The sequence below is a fragment of the Engystomops pustulosus genome, chromosome 2 (assembly GCF_040894005.1).
Source record: "Engystomops pustulosus chromosome 2, aEngPut4.maternal, whole genome shotgun sequence".
Taxonomy (NCBI): Eukaryota; Metazoa; Chordata; class Amphibia; order Anura; family Leptodactylidae; genus Engystomops; species Engystomops pustulosus.
The window spans coordinates 154,856,710-154,879,427 of record NC_092412.1 but is presented as its reverse complement, the minus strand read 5'-3'; the positions used below and the strand labels follow the sequence as shown (position 1 = coordinate 154,879,427).

The following is a 22,718-nucleotide window of genomic DNA, read 5'->3' as shown; positions in this document are numbered from 1 at the left end:
CGTTTACTATCCGCCAATACTTCAAGGAAACAGGTAGTTGTGCACATCCTAAAACAATGTATCCTTTATTTGGTCTTCTTTAAACATTAGGGGGTTAATAGGAGTCAATGCTTGACTCCTACTAATCCCCTAATGTTTTAAGAACAAATAAAGGTTACATTGCTTTAGGATGTGCCGTGACTACCTGTTTCCTTGAATTATTGAGAACTCCATCCACAGTCCTAGCAGACCACGCGATTGCATTCTTACACGTGCGGTTTATATGTGCTGAATTCCCTTCACATTGTGGAATCCTTCTACTACTTGATGAAAAGGGTGAGCTACATACAATTTTTTGCTTTCACTTGCTAATCCGCCAATACCCCCAAGTCCTTTTCCCATTTGTTTTTACCAAGAAATTTACCATTTAAAACATAATTATATTACTCATTTCCTCTACCCCAACCTTACATTTATCCACATTAAACCCCATTAGCCATTTGTCAGCACAGGACAACAGTCTCCACAAATCCCTCTGTAATATTATACTATGATCTTCAAATATAGAAATTCTACTTCTGTAAACCCTCTATGGGGTCATTAATAAAAATATTAAAAAGAAGTGGCCCCTAATACAGATCCTTGTGGCACCCCACTGGTAACTTCAACCCAATCTGTTCCATTAAGGATAACCCGATGTTTTCCTTCAATTAGTTAAAGAGTATTCAAATATTAGAAAGAACAGGCTGTCTATTACAGTACATAATTCTATCAGTACCATCTGTACCTAGTTCTTCCTGGGTTAAGCAGCCAACATTTAATGGAGGATTAACATTTATTCTCTGCCTGGTAACCAGGCAGAGGGTCTAGTGAGTCGAGGTGGACGGATACATACATGCGAGTCCCGTGGCTTGCTCACACCTCCTTTCCCTACGTCATCCGGCTGTCGGCTGAATTATAACACATATGCCTACGGCTGCAATGTGTGGAAGTTGGAAGCTAAGCAGAAAAGCCGCGCATGCGCCGTAGGCATTTGTGTTATAAATAACCTGGGACCGGAGTCTAAGTGGCAACCGGTTTTCACCAGAGCCCGCTGCAAAGCGGGTTGGACTTGCTGTGGCGTGGTACCACCAGGTCGTTCAACAGGCGTGACTTGTCTGCGGTGGCAGCCAAGATCGAGGTACAGGAACGGCAGGCAATCTCGTCAGGGACAGGCAGGAGGGTCAGGGCGGGCAGCACAGGATCAGAGTCAGGAACGGCAGCAATAGGTCAGGGCAGGCAGCGGAGGAGCATAGTCAGGAATGGAACCGGGGTCACAAAGGAAAATCACAATAACAGGGCAAGGCATTAACCATAGCTTTCTCTAGGGTGCGAGGCACAAAGATCCGGCAGGGTTTGCAGGAAGAATCAGGCTTATATAGAATTTGTGATTATGACCAATGCTGGCCCTTTAAATTTAGAGAAGCCGGCACGGAGGACAGGAGCAAGACAGGAGCTTGGACAGGTGAGCTGCGCAAGCGATGCGCTGGCGGGGGCAGAGGAGCACGAGTGAGCAATTACGGTGAATATGGTCAGGACAATGATCAATGCAGAAATTTGGTGAGAGCTGCAATTTAAAATACTCCTTAGGGTTTACCACACATTCAATGCGGACAAAAACTACACAAAAATAAAGTGAATTTCTGCCAGAAAATGCAGTGCAACTAATGTAAACATCTCACATTACTTCTGGACCTGCCCGTGCATGAAACGTTTTTGGACAGAATTGATAGACAATATTAACAAATATTACACAGAGAAAAAAATCACATTCCATTTTGAACAAGGTAACGCCATCACAGTAAAGATTCACATGAAATTACTAGCCATTAAGAAGGCTATCCTTTTACAATGGCTGGAGAAAGAAAACCCTAAGTTAGAACAAGTTTAAAAAGATCTTCAACACATTAGAAGATATAGAAAGAAGCTAGGCTCCTCTTAGATGTATACCATCACTGAGGCACGCTGACTATTGCATGCCATAGCAGTACAAAGGGGCGGAGGGGAGCGAGGGATAGGTGGAAGGTGAAAATGTAAATAGTTACGTTTTCTTTCTTCTTTACCTACTGCTCTATGACCATGCTATAACTTTACAATACCACGCATTCTTATGAAAATCTTTTTTTTTGTATGTTTCAAATTAAGTCAATATAAAAAAAGAACATTTTGACGTTAACCTACCCATTATGAAGGGCAACTGGACCCTTAACTGCTGATCTTTTATTGGCTTCTTCATGGATGATGCATTGGGATTTTAACAGTGCACACACTCTGTGTACAGGTTGGAAACAATGGGGCATATTTATCAAGCAGTCTGAAAATCAGAATATTTCCAGTTGCCCATGGCAACCAATCACAGCTCCCCTTTAAAATACTCATGAGCACTGGTGAAATGAAAGCTGAGCTGTGATTGGTTGCCATGGGCAACTGGAAATATTCTGACTTTCAGACTGCTTGATAAATATGCCCCAATGGCATCTAGTCTTGTGACAGACTAGTAGACATGGTTTAAAAATGAGGTTTAAATTCATTATTGGCACTCTAATGGCACTAGATCAATTAATATAGTTATTCTGTGATAACTTAGCTATAGCTAAACATCTCCCCATTCTTTATGGAAGCCAGACTTTCTAATGCAGGTGGGGTTACAAGCCCCCTGCAGCAGCTCACACTTGCAAATAGCACAAGAGTAACAGAATACATGGCTGCTTTCTGGTATTCTAACTCAGTCAATGTTACTGAGTAGTAATACCAGTGTAATCCTAGGGAGAGAGTCACAATATTTCTGGGGAAAAGCAGCCATGTTTTTTGTAACTCATTTACTAACGTCTTTTGAAAATCTCACAAGTCTCTAGCTGAAAAGGATCTACAACTTATTTTAAACATGATAAATGAAGCTAGTTAAAGCAGTGAGCAATTCTACTACATTTACTGCACTTTATAGCTCTGTTATGTACCGTATTATTGTTGGTTTCGTTTCTTTCTCCTCAGAATCTTCACTGTCATAATCTCCATTCAGTTCTTTGTCATCCTGAGCCCAACTTTGGTCCCATTCTCCTGTTAAAACAATTTTTTTAAAAACCATACAAAAGTTAAGAGTTCAGTTTACTAAATATCAAGTACACCTCTGACACACCTCTGGTTTTCTTCTTTCGCCTGATTGATGCTCTTACTATGTCAACTCCACCAATTTGACCCCAAGGACGTCTTGCCCTGACATCACTGAACCAGTCTCCAGAGAGTCTTTTTAGTACACGAGGATCTGAAAGTGATGAACGCAGTTTTCTGTAGAAAGAGAAGAAACACATTTACTATTTTACGGGTTCATAAAATGGATTTAGCTTAGATCGTCAACTATTTAAGAAACAAATATATCCTACTTCAAGTAACCACTTTGAAATAGTAACTTCCCTATAAATGAGTTTTGAATCAAAATAGTCTTGTTTTACTTAAAACTAGAAATAAGGCACTTGATTTAGATGCTTCTTGATTAGGGCCATTGTGTTACATTCAGCAAGGTGCTGAATTGTTGTCCCCTAAAGGACAACAATGCCTTGGGACACTTACTCATAGATCCAGGTACTGTGACTATGGTAATATTTTTATATTTCTTGTACCTCTTACCTTGTAAAATAAACTTTCAAAATTATGCTAATAAGTCTGAGGGGCTCTGGTGGCCCCTCAGTGATGCATATTCACATGCTGTTTACAATGAGCAGAACATGTCTCCCCCTGCTCTCTCCCTCCTCCCTCTGCCTGTATTATCCAGCAGCAGCAAGAAGTGTAGGGTTAAGGGAGACTTGCTCTGCTCATTGTAACAACAAGTGAAAAGACATCACTGAAGGGCCCTGGAAACATCCCCACAGGCTCATTAGCATAATTTTTAAAGTTTATTTTAGAATAAAGGATAACAAATATAAGACAATTACAACAGTCACAGTCAGGCCGAGCGCCAGCACCCAGCTTATCTGGACAAGTGCCGGGGCCCACTCAGGCCACTCAGGCAAAAAAATTTCAGCCCCCGGATCAATTGTACCAGTGTCGATTGTTATCTGCCCTCATGAGCACAGCATAGAGGCACAAAGCAAAACACACATTTCCCACGGCACGGTGCTCCCCACTGTACACGACAGCTCTGAAGCCGGCACACATGATGACAGCAGGGAGTTTACTGAAAAGGGGCCCACTAAGGTTCTGTCGCCAAGGTGCCTTCTATAAGTAAGTTTCCTTGGTTTATGATGCTGGATCGTAGATTTTCTTTAAAAAAAAGTGCCCTGGACTTACAATTTTATTATATTTATAATAGCATATATTATTAATAATAATACATAATTTTAAAAAGTTCTAAGGAAGTTCTAAGTGCCACTGCTTGTAAACATTTTAATGACAGTCCACTCATAACTCAACCCCCCCCACCCCCACCCATAGCCATCACTTGGCTTAGCGACACCCCCTGCTCGTCTACAGCCAATCCCAATTGATGGGAGTTATTCATTTATTTGAAAAGTACACATGGAGGAGCAGTTTCCCAACTGCCACTCCCAGGTGATAAGTGCCTAGTCACACAGCACATGGTATTGAAAGGTGCTATATAACATCTTTTTTTCTGCAAAGCCTATTTTTTATACAAAAACACTTTGGCAGTGTATGTACTATGCTCTGTGGGGACTGGGGGAGTGTTAAAAACGGGTCTCCTGGTGACAGGTTCTCTTTAAAGAGAAGATCCTCCTTTGCAATCACTTTTAAGACACCTGATCAAAACAACTCAAAAACATCTCAACTACTGGAAAATATATACAGCATCATGTACAGCATCATGGAGGACGATCTGTGTGCACATATATAATGTCCTACACCTGAAGATAAAAGGACATAATCGATCCTTATGTCCTTTTATCTTCAGGTGTAGGACATTATATAGGTGCACACAGATCGTAACTTGTACATAAACATTGTATGGTTTTCTACATCTTCTTTTTAATGTGTATTTTATCTATTCCTTTAAATAAAAGCTATATGAGATTGATTCCCGAAGCCATTTTTTGAGAGTGCCCACAACTACAATTTTTTCATTGATGCATTTTTGATCCTTTTTTGGTGTTTGAGATAAATTGTGGTAGCACCCATAATCGGTCAGACAGAAATAGATAAGTGCCACTAAACCAATTTGATAACCGACTAATCACCCTGTCCTCCTCCAGCAACCACCTCCTGTGCCCCAGCCTTCACCATCATCTTCCTGTTCTCCAGTCTCCTCCTCCTGTCCCCCAGCCTCCTCCTCCTGTCCTCGATCCTCCTCTAGACCCCTATGTCCGCAAAAACAAACCAGGTGGTTCATTAAAGTATTTTCTGCACTTCCCAGTTGGTTGCCTAGCAACATTTGAGAAAAAACGGACTGCTTATGGATGCCATCCATGAGGTCTGTGGTCCACATGTGAGAAACAAATATTGTATGTTGCCATTTTTTTTATCCCAGTCAGTGAAAGAAATGGACATGTGACCCATAGAAATCAAAGGGGCTCATTTACTAAGGGTCCGCGGTCGGTGGGTTTCCCGACAATTTCCATTTTGCGCCGCATTTAACAAATCAGATTTTGGCACATCGGCGCTGCGTTGCACTCAACACCAATTTGGGGGGCGGGCCGCCGGACAACCCAACAGATTCGGACTACGCACGGGATTTAACATTTCGAATTGTGTCGCAAGACACGCACTTACAAGCACCGGGAAGAAGAAGGTGAACTCCGGCGGACCTTGGCAGGGAAGCGACGGATGCAGGAACATGGGGGCACAAGCTACGTGAATCGTGTCGGACTTCATCTTCAGCGGAACGTCTGAATCAGGGATCACGACAGGACCATGTAAGTAAATTTGCCCCAATGTGTTAGTATGCTGTCTGCAAAAAAATGCTTGCCCGAATGAACCCTAAGTTTTATAGGGGTTGAACCGAACCAGAGGTTTGTTATCCAAGGTCAAAGTCAGATGTCTAAAAAAGAAGTTAAGGGTCAGAGTTGGAACGCAAGGGTCATTTGTCAGTTATCAAGGTCAGGTGACAGAAGTCAAAAGTCTGAAGTTAGGTTTCATATCAGGTATCAAAAAACAGGGGTCAGAGTCTAATGTTAGGAGTCAGCTTTCAAAGTCAAATGTCAGAGTCACAAATGAAATATACAATTATATGACCTTTGACTCCAGGTACCAGAATCAGGTTTTGTAGATTGACTTTATGAAGTTAATAAATAACAATAATGTTTTTGCCGTGGTTGGTACAGTTTTTTTGTTGAATAAAATGAAACATGTGAGGTAGACAGGTGTGAATCAGCCTTTGCCAAATTAAAATACCTGGCCATATGGTTTAACAGTAACTCATTATCACATACTTCAGTATTGTTAGTTTCATAGCAGTTTGTGCCAAGTGTAACAAGATCTCACATGGCAACAAATACTAGCTATAAATAGCTGTGGTGCACTGAAAAGTGCTCTCATACACAACAATGTGACTGTTTCTCAAACAGCTATAAAGAGGCTGTCCGGTAAAAGGAAATACCTACCAAATAGACCAAGCCTGTATAGGGAAAACACAGCATTTTGTGGGAAAAAAAACTTTTGAGTATATACAGATTGACTGTGACAGGTGTTCCTCTACATCATATACCTTAAAGAGTAACTATGTCATTTGTCATGTATATGTCATTTCAGATGATTTTTGATATTGTGTGTGTGTGTTGGGGGAGAGGTGTTGTGAACATTTTTCTAATATTCTTCACTAACCCCTTCACGATCTGCGCCATACCCGCCGCTAATACCAACAATCGAAGTATTAACTCTTCTGATGCTGCTGATGGCATTTAAAGGATGGCCGCCATCTTTATTAGGATTGTCGCTCTCTGTGACGTCATCGGGGAGCGGCAATCGGTTGCCATGGCATACAGTAATGGCCATAAGTTTTGAGAATGCAATGAGGCAGCACTCCAGTAAGTATAAAGGTGATCTTTATTCACCCATGGCAAAATAAGGTGCAACGTTTCAGCTCATCCACAGAGCCATTATCAAGTATGCTTGATAATGGCTCTATGGATGAGCTGAAACGTTGCACATTATTTTGCCATGGGTGAATAAAGATCGCCTTTATACTTACTGGAGTGCTGCCTCATTGCATTTTTTTGGATATCTGAACTTACAAACCGGTGGATCGGGTTAGTTGGAGCCGTGCACCCACCATTGGACTTGATCCATTATACTCGCTGTGCTGCTCCACAATCGGACTGTTTATTCCTATGTAGGTGTTTTATAGTGCAGTTGAATATGTTTTAATCATTCTTTTTCTTTGTGGTATATTAGTTTACTGTATGATCATATCTTACTATGATGTAGAGCTCCAGTGCCCTGTGCTGTCAGCCCTGTGTCTTCCCTGCCTTGCTCTGCACTAGATCTCTGTACAAGCAGTAACACTGATTCTGTGTCCTGATTGGCTGAGCTGTTTGCGCACGTTCATGTAAATGCCCTCAGTGCTCTGGCCTCTTCAGGAGTAGCTGAGAGGATCAAGTAGGTCATGCTTGATGTCAAGGTAGCTGCCTTACAAGGTAGCTAAAAGAGGTGTGGTTTTTTGTCAAGTAACATTACAGTTACTCTTTAACTCTCAGAATTGTCATGTGGTAAATCTCTGATATATTAATTATTTAAATTAAATACAATATTTATTTGTAATAAAAAATCCCCTTTAAGTTAATATATTGCCTCTTTATAGCAGAAATTTCACTTAAAGGGAAGGTGGTACTGGAATTTAACCATATTGTTATGTTATTTTGTATATTTAATTAAAAATGGACTAGATCTTGCAATTTTCTATAACAGATAAATGCTTGCTGAAAAGTGCTGTTTGCGCACCAGGATGTACTATAACATCCTGGTGCTCCAGGGGGTGTATAGAGAGTGGTTACGGGCAGAGCTCTCTCCATACACAATGGGTGTCAGCTATATAATACAGCTGACAGCCACCTATTACTTCCGTGGTTGGTGTGGCATTGATTGCGGCAGTTAATCCGTTAAGTGCCGCGGTTGAAGTGCACCTAACTTACCATTTCTTGGGCGTCACCATCTTGGATAGCCGATCACTGGTTTGGCTGGGTGAGAGTCTTATGACTAGGGTTAGGACTAGGGTCAGGAAGTAAGAATTCTCCTTACAGAGACTGCCAATTAACGCCACCATGTAGGTGTGTGGAGTCTTATAGCCATGTATGCTCCACTAGGGGGATTCTGTGAAAATATGCAAAGTTTTCCAGGATAGGATAAGGAAAACTACGCCTCTTTTAGTTACCTTGTAAAGCAGCTCCCTTGACATCAAGCATGACCTACAAGAGGCCTAATGACATAATTCGGGATTAAAACCAAACCAGTATATCTATTTCAGAAGGAACAGACTCCAAACTGTAGACAGCACTGTTTCGACCTGATTGGGTCTCCTCAGTACAGCGTAGGGAACTGGTCTGGCTGGGTGAGAGGCTTGTGACTGGGGTCGGAAAGTAAGAGTACTCCTTACGGAGACCAATCGGGTCAAAATAGTGCTGTCTACAGTTGGGAGTCTGTTCCTTCTAGAATAGATATATTGGTTTGGTTTTAATCTCGTATCATGTCATAAGGCCTCTTGTAGGTCATGCTTAATGTCAAGGTAGCTGCCTTACAAGGTAGCTAAAAGAGGTGTGGTTTTCCTTATCCCAAGCTGGAAAACTTTGCATATTTCCTACAGTTTCATACAGTCTCCGACTTTTAGGCTTGCCGTGTGTAATCATCTCTAATAACCAGCAGATGGCAGGCTACTAGAGATCAGCAGAAAAATTGCTATATACTGCAATACAATAGTATTGCAGTATATATGGGTGCTCCTGCGATCCACCTCCTGCAGGCGGGATCTTACTTTTTAAAAATCTATTAAAACCTTATAAAACCTATATCAATTTGGTATCCCTATGATCGTGTTGACCCGTAAAAACAGTTTTTTTGTCAATTTCACTGCACTTTGAATTTTTTCCAGCTTACCAGTACATTGCATGGAATTTTAAATGGCACCACTAAAAGGTACAATTTGTCCCGCAGATAACAATCCTTCTCACATTTCTGGAAACATGAAAATAAAAAAGTTTTTGCTTTTGGAATGAGGGGAGTAAACAACAAAAGCAAAAATGAAAAAGGGTCCTGTAAGGGATAAAGGGTTGCATTTGTAACCTTTGCAATAAAAACAAGAAATACATATTCTTTTGGGTACTATCCTTTCTACCTACCCAGAAATTCATGTACCCATCTCTCCTTCCCTTTCTCTCCCTTGCATTCCACACACCTATTGATGGGTTTACCCCCACCCACCTTTAGTTTTAAACAGTATAGTATAGTAAAAACCCCAGGATAGTATAGACCCAAGAACGGACAACTGATAATAATATAGGGCCCAGAATAGACAATTAATAATAATGTAGACCTCATAGCAGATAGTTGATAATAATGTAGACCTCAGACAAGACAATTAAAATTCAAACCCAGAACAGACAATAATGATGCAGATCACAGAGCAGACAATAATAAAGAAGGCCCTTGATAAGAAAAAAAGGCATGGCAGCAGATAAATATCATTACAGTAATATACAAATAATAGAGACCCCCCCCAGAACAAACACAAATAATAATTCAAACCCTAAATGAGGAAAACATAATAGGGAGCCCCTTGAGCAAACAAAATAATAAAAGATATCCAGATTAGAAAAAAATAATAATCTGTTACATTCTGGCACTGGAGAGAGCCTTTGACAGGAATTTGAACAATACCTATATCATGCGGCTGTTTTTTTTCCTACAAAAAAATTGATGATCCGTCCATAACAAGTACAGATAGAAAAAGAAGCCAGCTCACCCTACCACGGGATCCCCTCCAGGCGCAATATCCAGATAACTCCTGGTGCACGGAAAGCGACCTCAGCCGTCCTGGGTATAGTCACAAAAACACAGTCCGAACCAGCACTTCAATGGAGAAAATTCCAGAGAGTAGTTGCCAAAAAACGTTCCTTTATTCTTATAAAACATCCATCACAGCATGAGGGAAATACAGACGGTTAACGCGTTTCGACGCTGGGCGTCTTACTCATAACCTACTAGTTGCGTCCCAAAATGCCCGTTCTATCAAAATATGAAAAAGATTAACAGTTGTATAGGTCCCAAATCAATATAAATTAATACGCCAGCACATAACACAAAAAAATCACAGCTTACATAGCTCTGTACACCAAAGTGCGAAAAAGTTATTGGCCTCAGATTTTGGCAAAATGGAAAATATTTTTACGTACAAAAGATTTTAATTTTTTTTAAATCTACTAAACCGAATAAAACCTAAATAAAATGGATATCCCTGTGATTGTACCAACCCAAATAATAAAGAGAAAGTGTCACAGGACATTAAATGGTTAAATGGGTTGTCCAAGAGTTCAAAAAATTAGGAGACGAGCTGGGACTGGCTTTTTAACAAATTATACTCACTTCCTCCATTCCTCCCGATGTTACACACCACGGTCCATTTGTTTGTATACAGAGGCATGAAGCTGTGCTCGCAGAGCTTACAGCCGGCTGAGGTGGCCGGCCATGCCCACCCGTCACCATATCCCACCATTACATCAAGGGGCGTAACTACAGCCAGGGGCACCACAGGGGCTCGAGACACATGCCAGAATCTGGCTCCCTGTTCCTGGCAGGCCCCATAGTAGTTTCTACGGACGCTACAGCTGTACATACGCCCCTGAGTACAGTTAAAGTACCCTATAAACACATATTATTACACACACAGATATACACTTATGCACCATTGCGCAGATAGACCTATAATCTAATACAGCCTTCTGAGTACTATACACACTACCTGCTAAGATGAAGTTGTCAGCTAGGCTATGCAGCTAATTCTATCACTCTCCACTCAAATAGTTTTCATCCTGTGTATCAGACTGTGCTGACAATCTCCCCTTTTTCTCAATGACACGACTGACCTACCGTTGATATGCTTAGGACTGTCCCCAGGGGATGGGCACCTGTCAGCCTCAAAATTAGAAACGTATCTCATAGCAGAGGCTAAATCACTGATACCTATCCATTGGAAGCAGACAACCATACCTCCTTTGAAAATGTGGGGGGGACAAGGTATCCGAAATATACCATATGGAAGAGATCTCAAGTTGGTCCGCACATACGCATGCAGAATTTAGTAAAATATGGTCACCATGGAGGAATTATTTAGAGAAGCAACGTAATAACGTGTCGGGGTGATGTTGATCATTCTCTATCAGAGCAATGAAACAAGATACATGATCTCACAATGGATATAGGTCATCGGCATCTCCTAGTCACCCATACTAGCCAAATAATATAACTAGCCACCCATGAGCCATCGATTCACAACTATAAGGATAGGATAATGTAAAGGAAACCTACTACAACACTCTCCCCCTCCTCCCCCCCAAAGCCCTCTTGTCTACCGTCCTTCCCACTCCCCTACTGTCCCTACCCACTGTTATCTGAAAAGTACTCAAGATTCTTACAATATACTGTGTAAGCTACGAGTTAGTCTTGTTAAAGAAAACAAACCCACACGAAACTGTTTATTCATAGCTAAAATAGACTGTAACACAAAGATTGACAATGTTTTGTATACTTGTATATTGTGGACTTATGTATTATACAATTTGCATTGTATTATTATTGAAAATAATAAAAACAGAATTGTTAAAAATAAAGAATATGATGGGAAGACAGGCAGGCAGGATAGAGTAGACATGAAACTCAGGTTATGGCGTAGGACGCGCTGATGTCACGGTGCTTGGTATGGGGACCGAAGAGCTGTCCTACAGCCTGGCAGGTCTCCAGCAGGTGGTGTGTGCAAGAGGGAGAGGCTGAAGTACTGGTTCTTCCTGGGGCAGCCCCTGATTGTCTGTAAGATATGTCCCTGGATGACGGATGGGGAGCCCATGGTTGTAACAGCTGTATCCAGAGCAACATTGTGCAAAATAACACACAGTTCTTTATTGAACAACAGCAGGCAATGGGCCTAAACGGTCTCACAGCAGATTAGGATTACTGGAGTGGTCGTGGAGAGGAGTCCTCAGGAATGGCTCACCAGCCTGGTAGTAGATGCAGGCTGGGATGGAGCTGTGTCCAAACTGTGGAAGCAGCAGCTCTGGATTGGAGTCTCCTGACTCTGGTCCTGGGACTAGCTAAGTGTCAGTACTGATGGTGTACTGACACTGTCTCTCTCTTCACTCTGTCTCTGAACACTGACTGACTGGACTGACCATGAGGTCTGGACCTCAAGAGATCTGGTGGTAAAGACCGCTGGCTCCTCCCTGCCCAGGGGTTTTATTATACTGGTCAGGTGGTGGCTACCTCTCCAATAACACTCCAGTGTACATTGTAGAAACACCATTGGTTGATAACTTGCATCCAATTAACCATTGCCTGTTCAGGCAGGATCTACAGCTGCTGATTACCTAATGACCCAGTGCTAGAAGAGTAGAGGGTTCATGACACCCTCCTAACCTGGAGAGAGCAATGTTCGCAACTAGCAGCCTGCCTATGTATTGGCAGGGATGTTGAACAAGCATAAGCAGAAAACGATTTTTTTCAACTATTGCAGATAAAAAAACTTTAAAAACTTTACAGTTACGCTTTCCAGATATTGATCAAGGATTCATTGTGTCTTTGAACCTCATAATAGCTTTGTGACAAAAACATTCATGAAATGAAAAGACTTTCTAGGATGAAGCACTACACAGCGCAAAATGGCCATCATTTTGTCTTAATGTGAAGCCCTGCACCTTAGTCCCCCCCCCCCCTGTTATGGCTTGTGCCATGCCTGTATAAAGTTTTTGTAAGTATTCACAAATAAATGAAACACTAAGAAGACTCCATATGGTGAGTGCCATTCCTTTTTTCTGCTCTCCATTTTGCTTGCAAGATACAGTGACATCTTTGCATTTATTTTCTCTTGTAATTCTCCATTAATTTCCACACATGTGACAATAAATTCCAAACTAAAGCACAACTTATGGTAAAGCCATCAACCTTACAATGTCTGTTCCATGCTATGCCTCTACTATAGGATTCTTTATGCCCTGTTTGTGAGATTAGTTCTGCCTGTTGTGTGGGCAGATGACACTGTCAGAGCTATTCATTTTACATTGGCATTACCTTGCAGTAGTTATTATTATCTCTCAAGGACAAAATAGCTAAGCAGACAGATTGTGTTTTCCTCTTTCATAAAATGCCAACCAATAAAACATGGTTTTAAAGGAGGATTCTGCCTAGCAAATAAGCATTTAAATAAATGTACAGTGCCTTGCAAAAGTATTCAGCCCCCTTGAACTTTTCTACATTTTGCCACATTTCAGGCTTCAAACATAAAGATATAAAATTGAAATTTTTTGGTGAAGAATCAACAAGTGGGGCTTGTAATTTATTAGATATTTTAAACTTTTGTAAAAAATAATAAACTGAAAAGTGGAGTGTGCAGTATTATTCGGCCCCCTTAAGTTAGTACTTTGTAGCGCCACCTTTTGCTGTGATTATAGCTGCAAGTCGCTTGGGGGTATGTCTCTATCAGTTTTGCACATCGAGAGACTGAAATTCTTGCCCATTCTTCCTTGGAAAACAGCTGGAGCTAATGGATGGATGGAGAGTGTTTGTGAACAGCAGTTTTCAGCTCTTTCCACAGATTTGCAATTGGATTCAGATTGTTTATTTGTGAACCATTCCATTGTAGATTTTGTTTTATGTTTGGGATCATTGTCTTGTTGGAACATAAATCTCCGTCCTAGTCTCAGGTCTTTTGCAGACTCCACTATGGTCCTGTATTTGGCTCCATCTATATTCCCATCAATCTTAACCATCTTCCCTGTCCCTGCTGAAGAAAAGCAGGCCCAAACCATGATGCTGCCACCACCATGTGTGACAGTGGGGATGGTGTGTTCAGGGTGATGAGCAGGGCCGGATTAAGAGTGGTGGGGGCCCGTGGGTGTAAACTGGTGGGGGCCCTTCCAACAATGTTTTTGGAAGTATATAGGCATCCAGCCTCTGTAGTCTATAGCCTGCCAGCCTCTCTATATATATTACCACAAACAAACGGAGTTACAGCGTTCATATAAAATCAATACATATAAATCTTTATTTTTAACACAAGACAACACAAAATTGTACTGTCATACACTATTAAAATGATGTAATTAGTGAGTTTTATGCAGAGGAAATCCAAAACAAAAGGTCCGGTGAGACAGAAAACCACATGACTGCATGACAGGGTATATTGCTAGGTTCTATAATAAACACATCAATATAAAGTAACAGACAAGTGTCCTACCCATTGTATGCCGTCTGTGGTTGCCTCCCGGACTCCCCAACGCGCGTTTCGCCCACGCTTCTTGTACCCCCTGAAGAGATGAAAGTATAGAGGGACCGCCGTGTCTTGGTAGATTTGCAGTGGTCTGATACTCCTTCCATTTAAATATGATCGCTTGCACAGTGCTCCTTGGATGTTTAATGTTTGTGAAATATTTTTGTATTTAAATCCAGTTTTAAACTTCTCCCCAACAGTATCCCAGACCTGCCTTGTGTGTCACTTGGTCTTCATGATACAGGTGTATTTATACAGTGACTGATTACACACATGTGGATTATATTTATAATCAGTCATTTAGGACAATATTGGATTATTCGGAGATCCACACTGAACTTCTGGAGTGTTTAAATTTTGAACATTCACTTCACAATTACTACTCTCTCCACGTTGCACCTTCCAGGTCATTCATCTTTTGCCTTCTCTCACTTTTTGATCTTTTGAGGTCCACACCCTGAGACTTTACCACCCATTTTCTCTTCGAGTGGCCGCCCTTCCGGCTCACTCTATCAATTCCTTGACCACTTTGCCTCTTGGCTCCCTCACTTTCTATCCTGTGACATTCCAACCATCATCATGGTAGACTTTAACATCCCTATTAACCCTCCTGTTTCCCCACCTGCCTCTCAGCTCTTAGCTCTAACTACTTCTCAAGGTCTTTCACAACTTTCTCATTCCCCCACTCAAAATGAGGAAACATCCAAGACTTGGTCTTCTGCCAACTTCCTTCAATATCTAATTTTATTAATTCTTCCACATCTGCAGACTTTAAATTTATGATCAAAGTATAAAGTATAAGTCTGCACTTCAACTTGCTAAACAGGTCTAGTTTACTAATCTATTATCCCCTCTCTCTCTAACAACCCCAAAAAGCTCTTTGATACACTTCACTCCTTACTAACACCAAAGGTGCAGCCATCTATCACAGACCTTGAGGCTGAAGATCAGGCCTCCTACTTTAAAGACAAAATTGATTGCATTCGCTATGAAGTAATTTCTCAATCCACTCACTCCACTAATCCCCTTCTCTCCACTAACTTACCTTGTTCGTGCTCTTCCTTTGAGCCAGTCACAGAGGAAGAAGGGTCCGGGCTCCTTTCCTCTGTTCGCCCCACTACCTGTAACAGGAACCTGATCCCTTTACATCTGGTATAGTCTCTCTCTCCAGCAGTCACTTCTCACTGCACTAAAATGTTCAACCGCTCTTTCTCTTCTGGTGTCATCCCCTCTTCTTTCAAGCATGCAGTTGTAATCCCATTACTAAAGAAACCTTCCCTGAACCCATCCAGTGCTACTAACTACCGACCAGTTGACTATTTTCTCCTCATTGTACTTGATCTCTTGGCACCATTTGATACTGTGGACCACCAGCTTCTGCTCAGGATGCTTTGCTCCATTGGCCTAAAGGACACTCTTGGTTTTCTTCCTATCCCTCTAACCGCACTTTCAGTTGGATCTTTCTCTTATCTTCCTCTCAGTGTCTGGGTTTCTCAAGGCACAGTCCTGGGTCCTCTTTTCTTTTCCCTCTATAGCGCATTTATCGGACAAACCATCATCAGATTTGGTTTTCAGTATCATCTCTATGCTGATGATACCGAGCTACATAATTTTGCTTGTAACATCACCAATACCTTAATCCAGAACACTTTGCTTTCTCAAGAAAAAAAGTTTTATACCGTGTTAGCCAGTTGAAGAAATTCCTGTTGCTTTTGATAGGTCAAATAAAGTAACCTTCTTGAGATTGTGATACCTTTTAATGGCTAACTGAAATCTAAGATTTTACAAGCAAGTTTTTCAGGACGGCTATGGTCCCTTTATCAGGCATGGTATAACAGTCTTTCTGAAGTGACACAGATCTTATACACCATGGACAGAGAAGAAATGCAAACAAAATGTAAACAAAAGGACAATAGCAATAACAAAGTTGAGACTGAGTCTCATTTCTTCTCTCTCCATGGTGTATAAGATCTGTGTCACTTCAGAAAGACTGTTATACCATGCCTGATGAAGGGACCATAGCCAAAGCTTGCTTGTACCATCTTATATTTCAGTTTGCCATTAAAAGGTATAACAATCTCAAGAAGGTTGCTTTATTTGACCTACCAAAAGCAACAGGAATTTCTTAGCTGTCTCTAACATCATGTCCTCTCTCTTTTTGATACTTTATCTAGGACAGATATTCTTTTCTTTCCACCATCTACAAACCAACCCAACCATGACTTCTCCATCTCGGTCGGTGAGATCACTATAGATGTGAGACAGCAGGCCTGCTGTCTTGGGGTTTTGCTAGACTCCGACCTCTCCTTTGCACCATATATATTCAATCTCTTACTCTGACTTGCCGCATGCGTCTCAGAAACATCTCCAGAATCCGATAATTTCCAACAAATGAAAAATCTAAAATTCTAATTGTTGCTCTGATTCATTCTTGACTAGACTGCTGTAACTTACTAATTGGCCCTCCACTCACTAAACTCTCTCCTCTAAATCTATTTTTAATGCAGCAGCCAGGCTCATCTTTCAGACCAAATGCTACATGGATGCCTCCAGTTTGTGCCAATCACTGCAGTGGTTGCCCGTCTCCTTCCCGAATTCAGTCTAAAATAATAACCCTCATCCACAAAGCTCTGCATAATGCTGAACCTCCCTATCCCTCTTCTCTCAACTCAGTCTGTCGCCCAATCCATGCTCTTTGATCTGCCAGTGATATTCGATTAAAGCGGAACTGTAAAGTTATAGTGATTTTACCAAATTATTATATGCGTGTCAGCACCTGTCCAGCAACCGCGCAACCACAACCAGGCTCTGCGACGCCCATGCGGGCTAAGGCCCTGCCTTAAGCAGATAAACCGCCCTGGCAAGGGCGAACCCACTATCAGGAACCTAACTGTGACGGTCCCTGAGCGACCCTACAAGATGACAGGAAACCTACTTCATCTGACAGCTGCTGGATGATGGAGCGGACAGGTAACCAGAATACAGATATAGGTGAGTGTTCACACTGGTACACAGACACCGACACAAGACTGAGACAGGAAAGTGGGGTCATGCTAGGATATAAATGATACTGAGGGACAAACAACAGATACAGACAGACAAGCGGAGTCAAACAAACCGGGTCAAAACTAAGATGGCGACAAAGGTACAAAATCGAATAGCAATAGAAAGGTCGGTAGGCAAAGCAGAAGTCAATAAACAGAATAGCAAGAAACGCAACGGCAAGAGCACTAGATACACAGATTAGACTGAATAACCAGCAGCCAATGAAGGGCTGGGCAAAATATAAGGCAGTAATGGTCACTACTTCCAGCACTAACTGGCTCAGCTGTCCATCACTCAAACCGCAGCTGCATACAAAATGAGATCAAAGACACACCCAGCTTTCCCAAGATCAGAAATTGAGCTGTCAATCACAGGCAGCTCTGGTGTGGTTTTCCAGCAAGAAACCTGAAACCTGATCCCATCAGAACAATTTGCCAGTTCTGACAATGTGATTCCCCCTTTAAAAACAAACAGACAATGCTCGTCCTTTTTTCCCCCCAAAGTTATGGCATTTTTTGTTCTGAAAGTGTTTGACAAAAATCTCTCTCACCAGAGGTGAAGTGGGCAGAGACTAATGTCTGTCAGTCTATACCAATTTAGCATTAAATCCATTTAGTTTTCCACAAGTAAATCCACAGAACACTGCACAGTGCACATACAGGATATAAATGGTGACTAGCCTGGCAGCTTCCATCATATGGAGGAGCAGGGAACATGTAATACGTGAAAGAAATCATAAGTAAACCAGTTAGCCTGTGCTGTAAAGCTGATACTGCTGATGACAAGGTGAGGGAGGGGAGCAGCATTAAGAGCAGAGACAGAGAAAGTTCTGCAGAATCACAGACTGGGATGGAGGAACTGATAGGGAATAGGGAGATTTTGTACCTCACGATTCTCTGCAGGACACTTCTGCATTTATACATCCAGCTTTGCTACATTCACTGTCACATGTCCTCCTCCCCTGTGAGGAGGAAGCAGCAGCTCCTCCCCTCCTATGAAACTGACCCAGACACATAGGGGCTTATTTACTAAGGATCCCCCGGCTGCATTTCCTCGGGTTTTCTGACTTTTCGGGGATTGCGCCGCAGGGACAGGGATTTAGAAGGGGATAGTTTCTCACTTGATTTTGGCGCAATCTCGCTGGCTTTCATGTAACACAAATCAGGGGGTGGGCTGTCGGACAATCCAACGGATTCAGACAAACCACGGGATTTAACTTCAAAATTGTGTCCCAAGTCAAGCACTTACATGCACCGAGAAGAAGATGGTGAACCCTGGCAGACTTGAATGGGGAAGCAACACAAGCAGGAAATCGGGCGCACGATCTCAGTGAATCACGCCAGCTGTGCATTCTCGTTGCGGAACGTAAATGTGCCCCATGGTGTAAGCAAAGTATGGATTCACAGGGCTTATCAGCACATGGAGAGGAAGCAGCTATTGCAGCTCTGAGGTAATCTGAGGGGATAGCAAAGAAACTACTGGATATAGTTAACAAAGATAATATGCAAAATGAAAAAGGAAAATTCAGCTCACCACTTTTGAATAGCCACCATGATATTCAGATGTTGCTCAGACATGCTGTGCGGGGACCAGAAATTACTTGCAGAAAAAGAAATAGGTAATGTGCAGCATCTAGGCAAGAAAAATTTTCATGTAGAAAAAATTCCATTTTATTAAAGTATATCTTTTTTTAAAAAACAATAGAGACATCCTATAACATAACTTGTCTGATGCGTTTCGGACCGTTCACGGTCCTTAGTTGTAGCCTAATGATATGCTGTAGCACAGAGTATTTAAGAGGTGGCAGACTGGCCAAAATGGCTGAAAATCACATGATCATAGTAATCAGAAAATTAACGTACAAAAACAATATCCATGCAATATATGTACAATAAATCATTTCTATAGTTGAGACCAGCAGGAAAACGTGTTTGTAAAATTAGTATCCGAAATGCCTCACAAGATCTTAGCGCTTATGTCCAATCCCTGCCCCTCTTTTGCCAGAATACCCTTTCAATAGGAGTAACTTGTAAATGGGAAATGTTACCTGACATGTTTGTCTGTATCGTGTTCGTTTGATTGCTATTTTTGTTGGCTGCTGATTCATGTTTGGAAATTTCTTATATTGTAGACTGCACTGTGCTTCTAGCGAAATATACTACATGATTGCTGTCAGAATTTAGATGAGATTTTATGGGATATTCCTTGGATCTAATGGTTGATTTGAAAGATGTTGTTTTATGTATGATGTGACACAAATTGCATCGGGTGGCGCCGCACCTAAAACTGCCTGTATATTTTAACCATGTTTTTTGTTCTCTGATGTAACAAACAAGTTAGGGAACACTGGGGCAAATTTACTTACCCGGCCCATTCGCGATCCAGCAGCGCGTTCTCTGCGGTGGATTCGGGTCCGGCCGGGATTTATTAAGGTAGTTCCTCCGTCCACCAGGTGGCACTGCTGCGCTGAAAAGAATCGGAACGCACTGGAGTACACCGAGCTGGGCTGAGTGAAGGTAATTGCAATTTTCGCGACACATTTTTTTTTTAAATGCAGCGGTTTTTCCGAATCCGTCGGGTTTTCGTTCGGCCACGCCCCCCGATTTCAGGGCAATTCAGGGAAAATCGCCCCAAATCGGAAATATTCGGGTAACACGTCGGCAAAGCGCGAATTGGGCCCTTAGTAAATGACCCCCACTATGTTACCCAAATTTGGTGCATTTTTAAATTCAAATCTTACTCCTTTGTCTAATATTTGGGACAGTTTGTTATCTTGGGCGTATGTTTTTTTGCAATATGTTGGAAATGATTGTAAAAAGAGATGGGTTGGTTGTCTGTACTTGCATTGTGTTTATTTTTATTCTCCTTTTAGTAATATTTCATTTTATGTTGGACACTAATAACTGTTTTTTTTCTGTGTAAATGATAAATTATAGCCTCCATTTAAGAACTGCTGTGAAATTTGTTTTGCAACATTATTACATGTGATGTCATCGGAGCATATTCGTCTTGCTCTTATATATTGCCCTTTGGGTAGGTTGCGTGTGACATGTGGGGGATGACAACTGGACGCATGTAAGAGTGTGTTACCAGATACTGGTTTCCTGTAAAGGTTAGTATGAATACAGGTTTTTTTTTTACTATCTCCAGTGATTGTAATGTCCAGAAAGGAAATGGTAGTAGGAGAATGTGAGAAGGTAAACTTGAGATTGAAGGGGTTGGTGTTCATGTATTGCGCAAATGTTGGTATGTTTTCTGAGGTACCTGACCATATTAATCATCTACATAACGACCGTACCATGCAATTTGTAACATAAAAGAATTATTAACATCATACATATATTTTTCTTCAAACCAAGACATATACAGGTTTGCCAGGGTTGGGGAAAATTTAGCTCCCATCGGGCAGCCTTGTTGCTGAAAATAAAATGTCCCATCAAAGTTGAAAAAATTGTAACCAAGCTGAAAAGTTAATACATCCAAGCCCCGCAAACGGTCCGAAATGCGTCAGACAAGTTATAAGACGTCTTTATTGTTTTTAAAGATATACTTTAATAAAGTAGAATTTTATGTACATGAATATTTTTCTTGCCTGGATGCTGGATTACCTATTTCTTTTTCTGCAACAAAGATAATTGGCAAAGTTTTTCTACATCCCAAGAGCTATTGATTTGTGAAAAATAAAAAACCTTTACAGTTACTCTTTAATTTGTATTTTTGCTCTACATCAGTCCCTAATCTCCCTATAGGTAATCGCTAGATAGCACATAAAAACCTAATCTCTGGAACTATCATGCTGCTAACAGTGAAATGCAAGAAACAGCGTGCATACACAGATGCAGTATTCCCTTGAATCACAGCTGCAAGGATTAGTACTAGTTGCCACCAACCTTACTCCTCACAAAAGACATATATGATACTATATATGCAAGTAAGTCTATTGTTTTGCAACACAATTTGAAAGTTAAATCCTGCGCTCAGTCTGAATCAGTTAGATCGTCGCAAGAAAGCTAGCGCAGCTGCACCAAAATACGATCGTGTGCGGCACAATCCCAGGGCAGACCCCTGTTAAAGACGTGTCCAAGCCGTGCAAATCCCAAAAATGTTGGAAAGTCCGACGAAAGTGCGCGCGTGGACCCTCTAATTACTATGCCTTCTGCAGATTTTGAAAAAGCATTAGATACAGTTTTATGGCCTTACTTATAGAAGGATTCAGACTTCCCCTTGATCTCATTGCTACCCACAAACTTCTATATGACCAACCAATAGCCAATAGCCAACCTTAAACTCCCCAATGAGACCAAAACCTATTCATAATGCCATAGGGACCTACCAAGCATGCCCCTATCCCCAGCCCTATTCGCTTTGGCTATGGAACTCTTGGAACTCTGTGCTAACCCTGACATACAGGGTTTCAAGGTCTTTCAAGTTACTTACAAGGTCAGTTTATTTACTGACAACCAGTTAAAATGCAAAGTTTTTTGGGGTAATCTAAAAACTGTATTACTCACACATAAGACTAAACAGACACTCCCCTATTCACCACTGTGGAAGTAAAAAAACAAAAACTATATCAGGCTCGAATCCATTGACTAATAATTAACATCAGAAATGAGTGGTGTGAGGTAGAAGATACATAGATAAAGTGTACCTGACCCATAAGATCCGAGTAGGATCAATCTTACCCCACAAATGTTCAGTGCCAATCTACGATGCAGGGCAGGGAGGAAGCCTTCTGATCTTGCCCTCAGAATGGAAAGACAGGAGGGTGCTGAGCCCTAATAAAATTACCCTAACACCAGAAATTCTCCCGCCCTTACAAGGGCAGTCCCAAAATTAACCCTTGTGCTACATAAATCGCACCTCCCTGGCGCGTTTCAACCTGAAGTCTCGTCTAAGAATACTAACTGGTTATCTCTTAGTGGCAGTTTTAAATGCAATGGGTCCAGATGTAACATCTGCAAATATGTAGTCCAAACACATAATCATGCCTCCTTAGTTACATCTGCAACATACAAAATCAGAAACTTCATAAATAGCAACTCCCATCATTTAATCTACACAAGCAATTGTATACAATGCAATGTAGAATATGTGGCATGTACAATTAGAAAACTAAAAAAAAAACGCATAGCAGAACATATCACCGACAACAACAACATCATCTCGTAATCAAACATCTCTGAACTGTAATCTGAATCTCTCCGGAGCTTCAAAGACATTTCCAAGAATATCACTCTGGGGA

At 41.4% G+C, this 22,718-nt stretch overlaps 1 protein-coding gene across 1 annotated transcript in view; it reads right to left on the bottom strand.

The window, feature by feature from the left end:
• Window positions 1–22,718, bottom strand: part of SYTL1 (synaptotagmin like 1) — a 73,659-nt gene that overhangs the window by 33,747 nt on the left and 17,194 nt on the right. The window contains exons 3-4 of the mRNA XM_072137020.1: window positions 3,155–3,303; window positions 2,976–3,075 (exon numbers count right to left, since the gene is read on the bottom strand). Coding sequence (XP_071993121.1) covers window positions 2,976–3,075; window positions 3,155–3,303 — 249 coding nt within the window. The remainder of the gene's footprint in view (window positions 1–2,975; window positions 3,076–3,154; window positions 3,304–22,718) is intronic.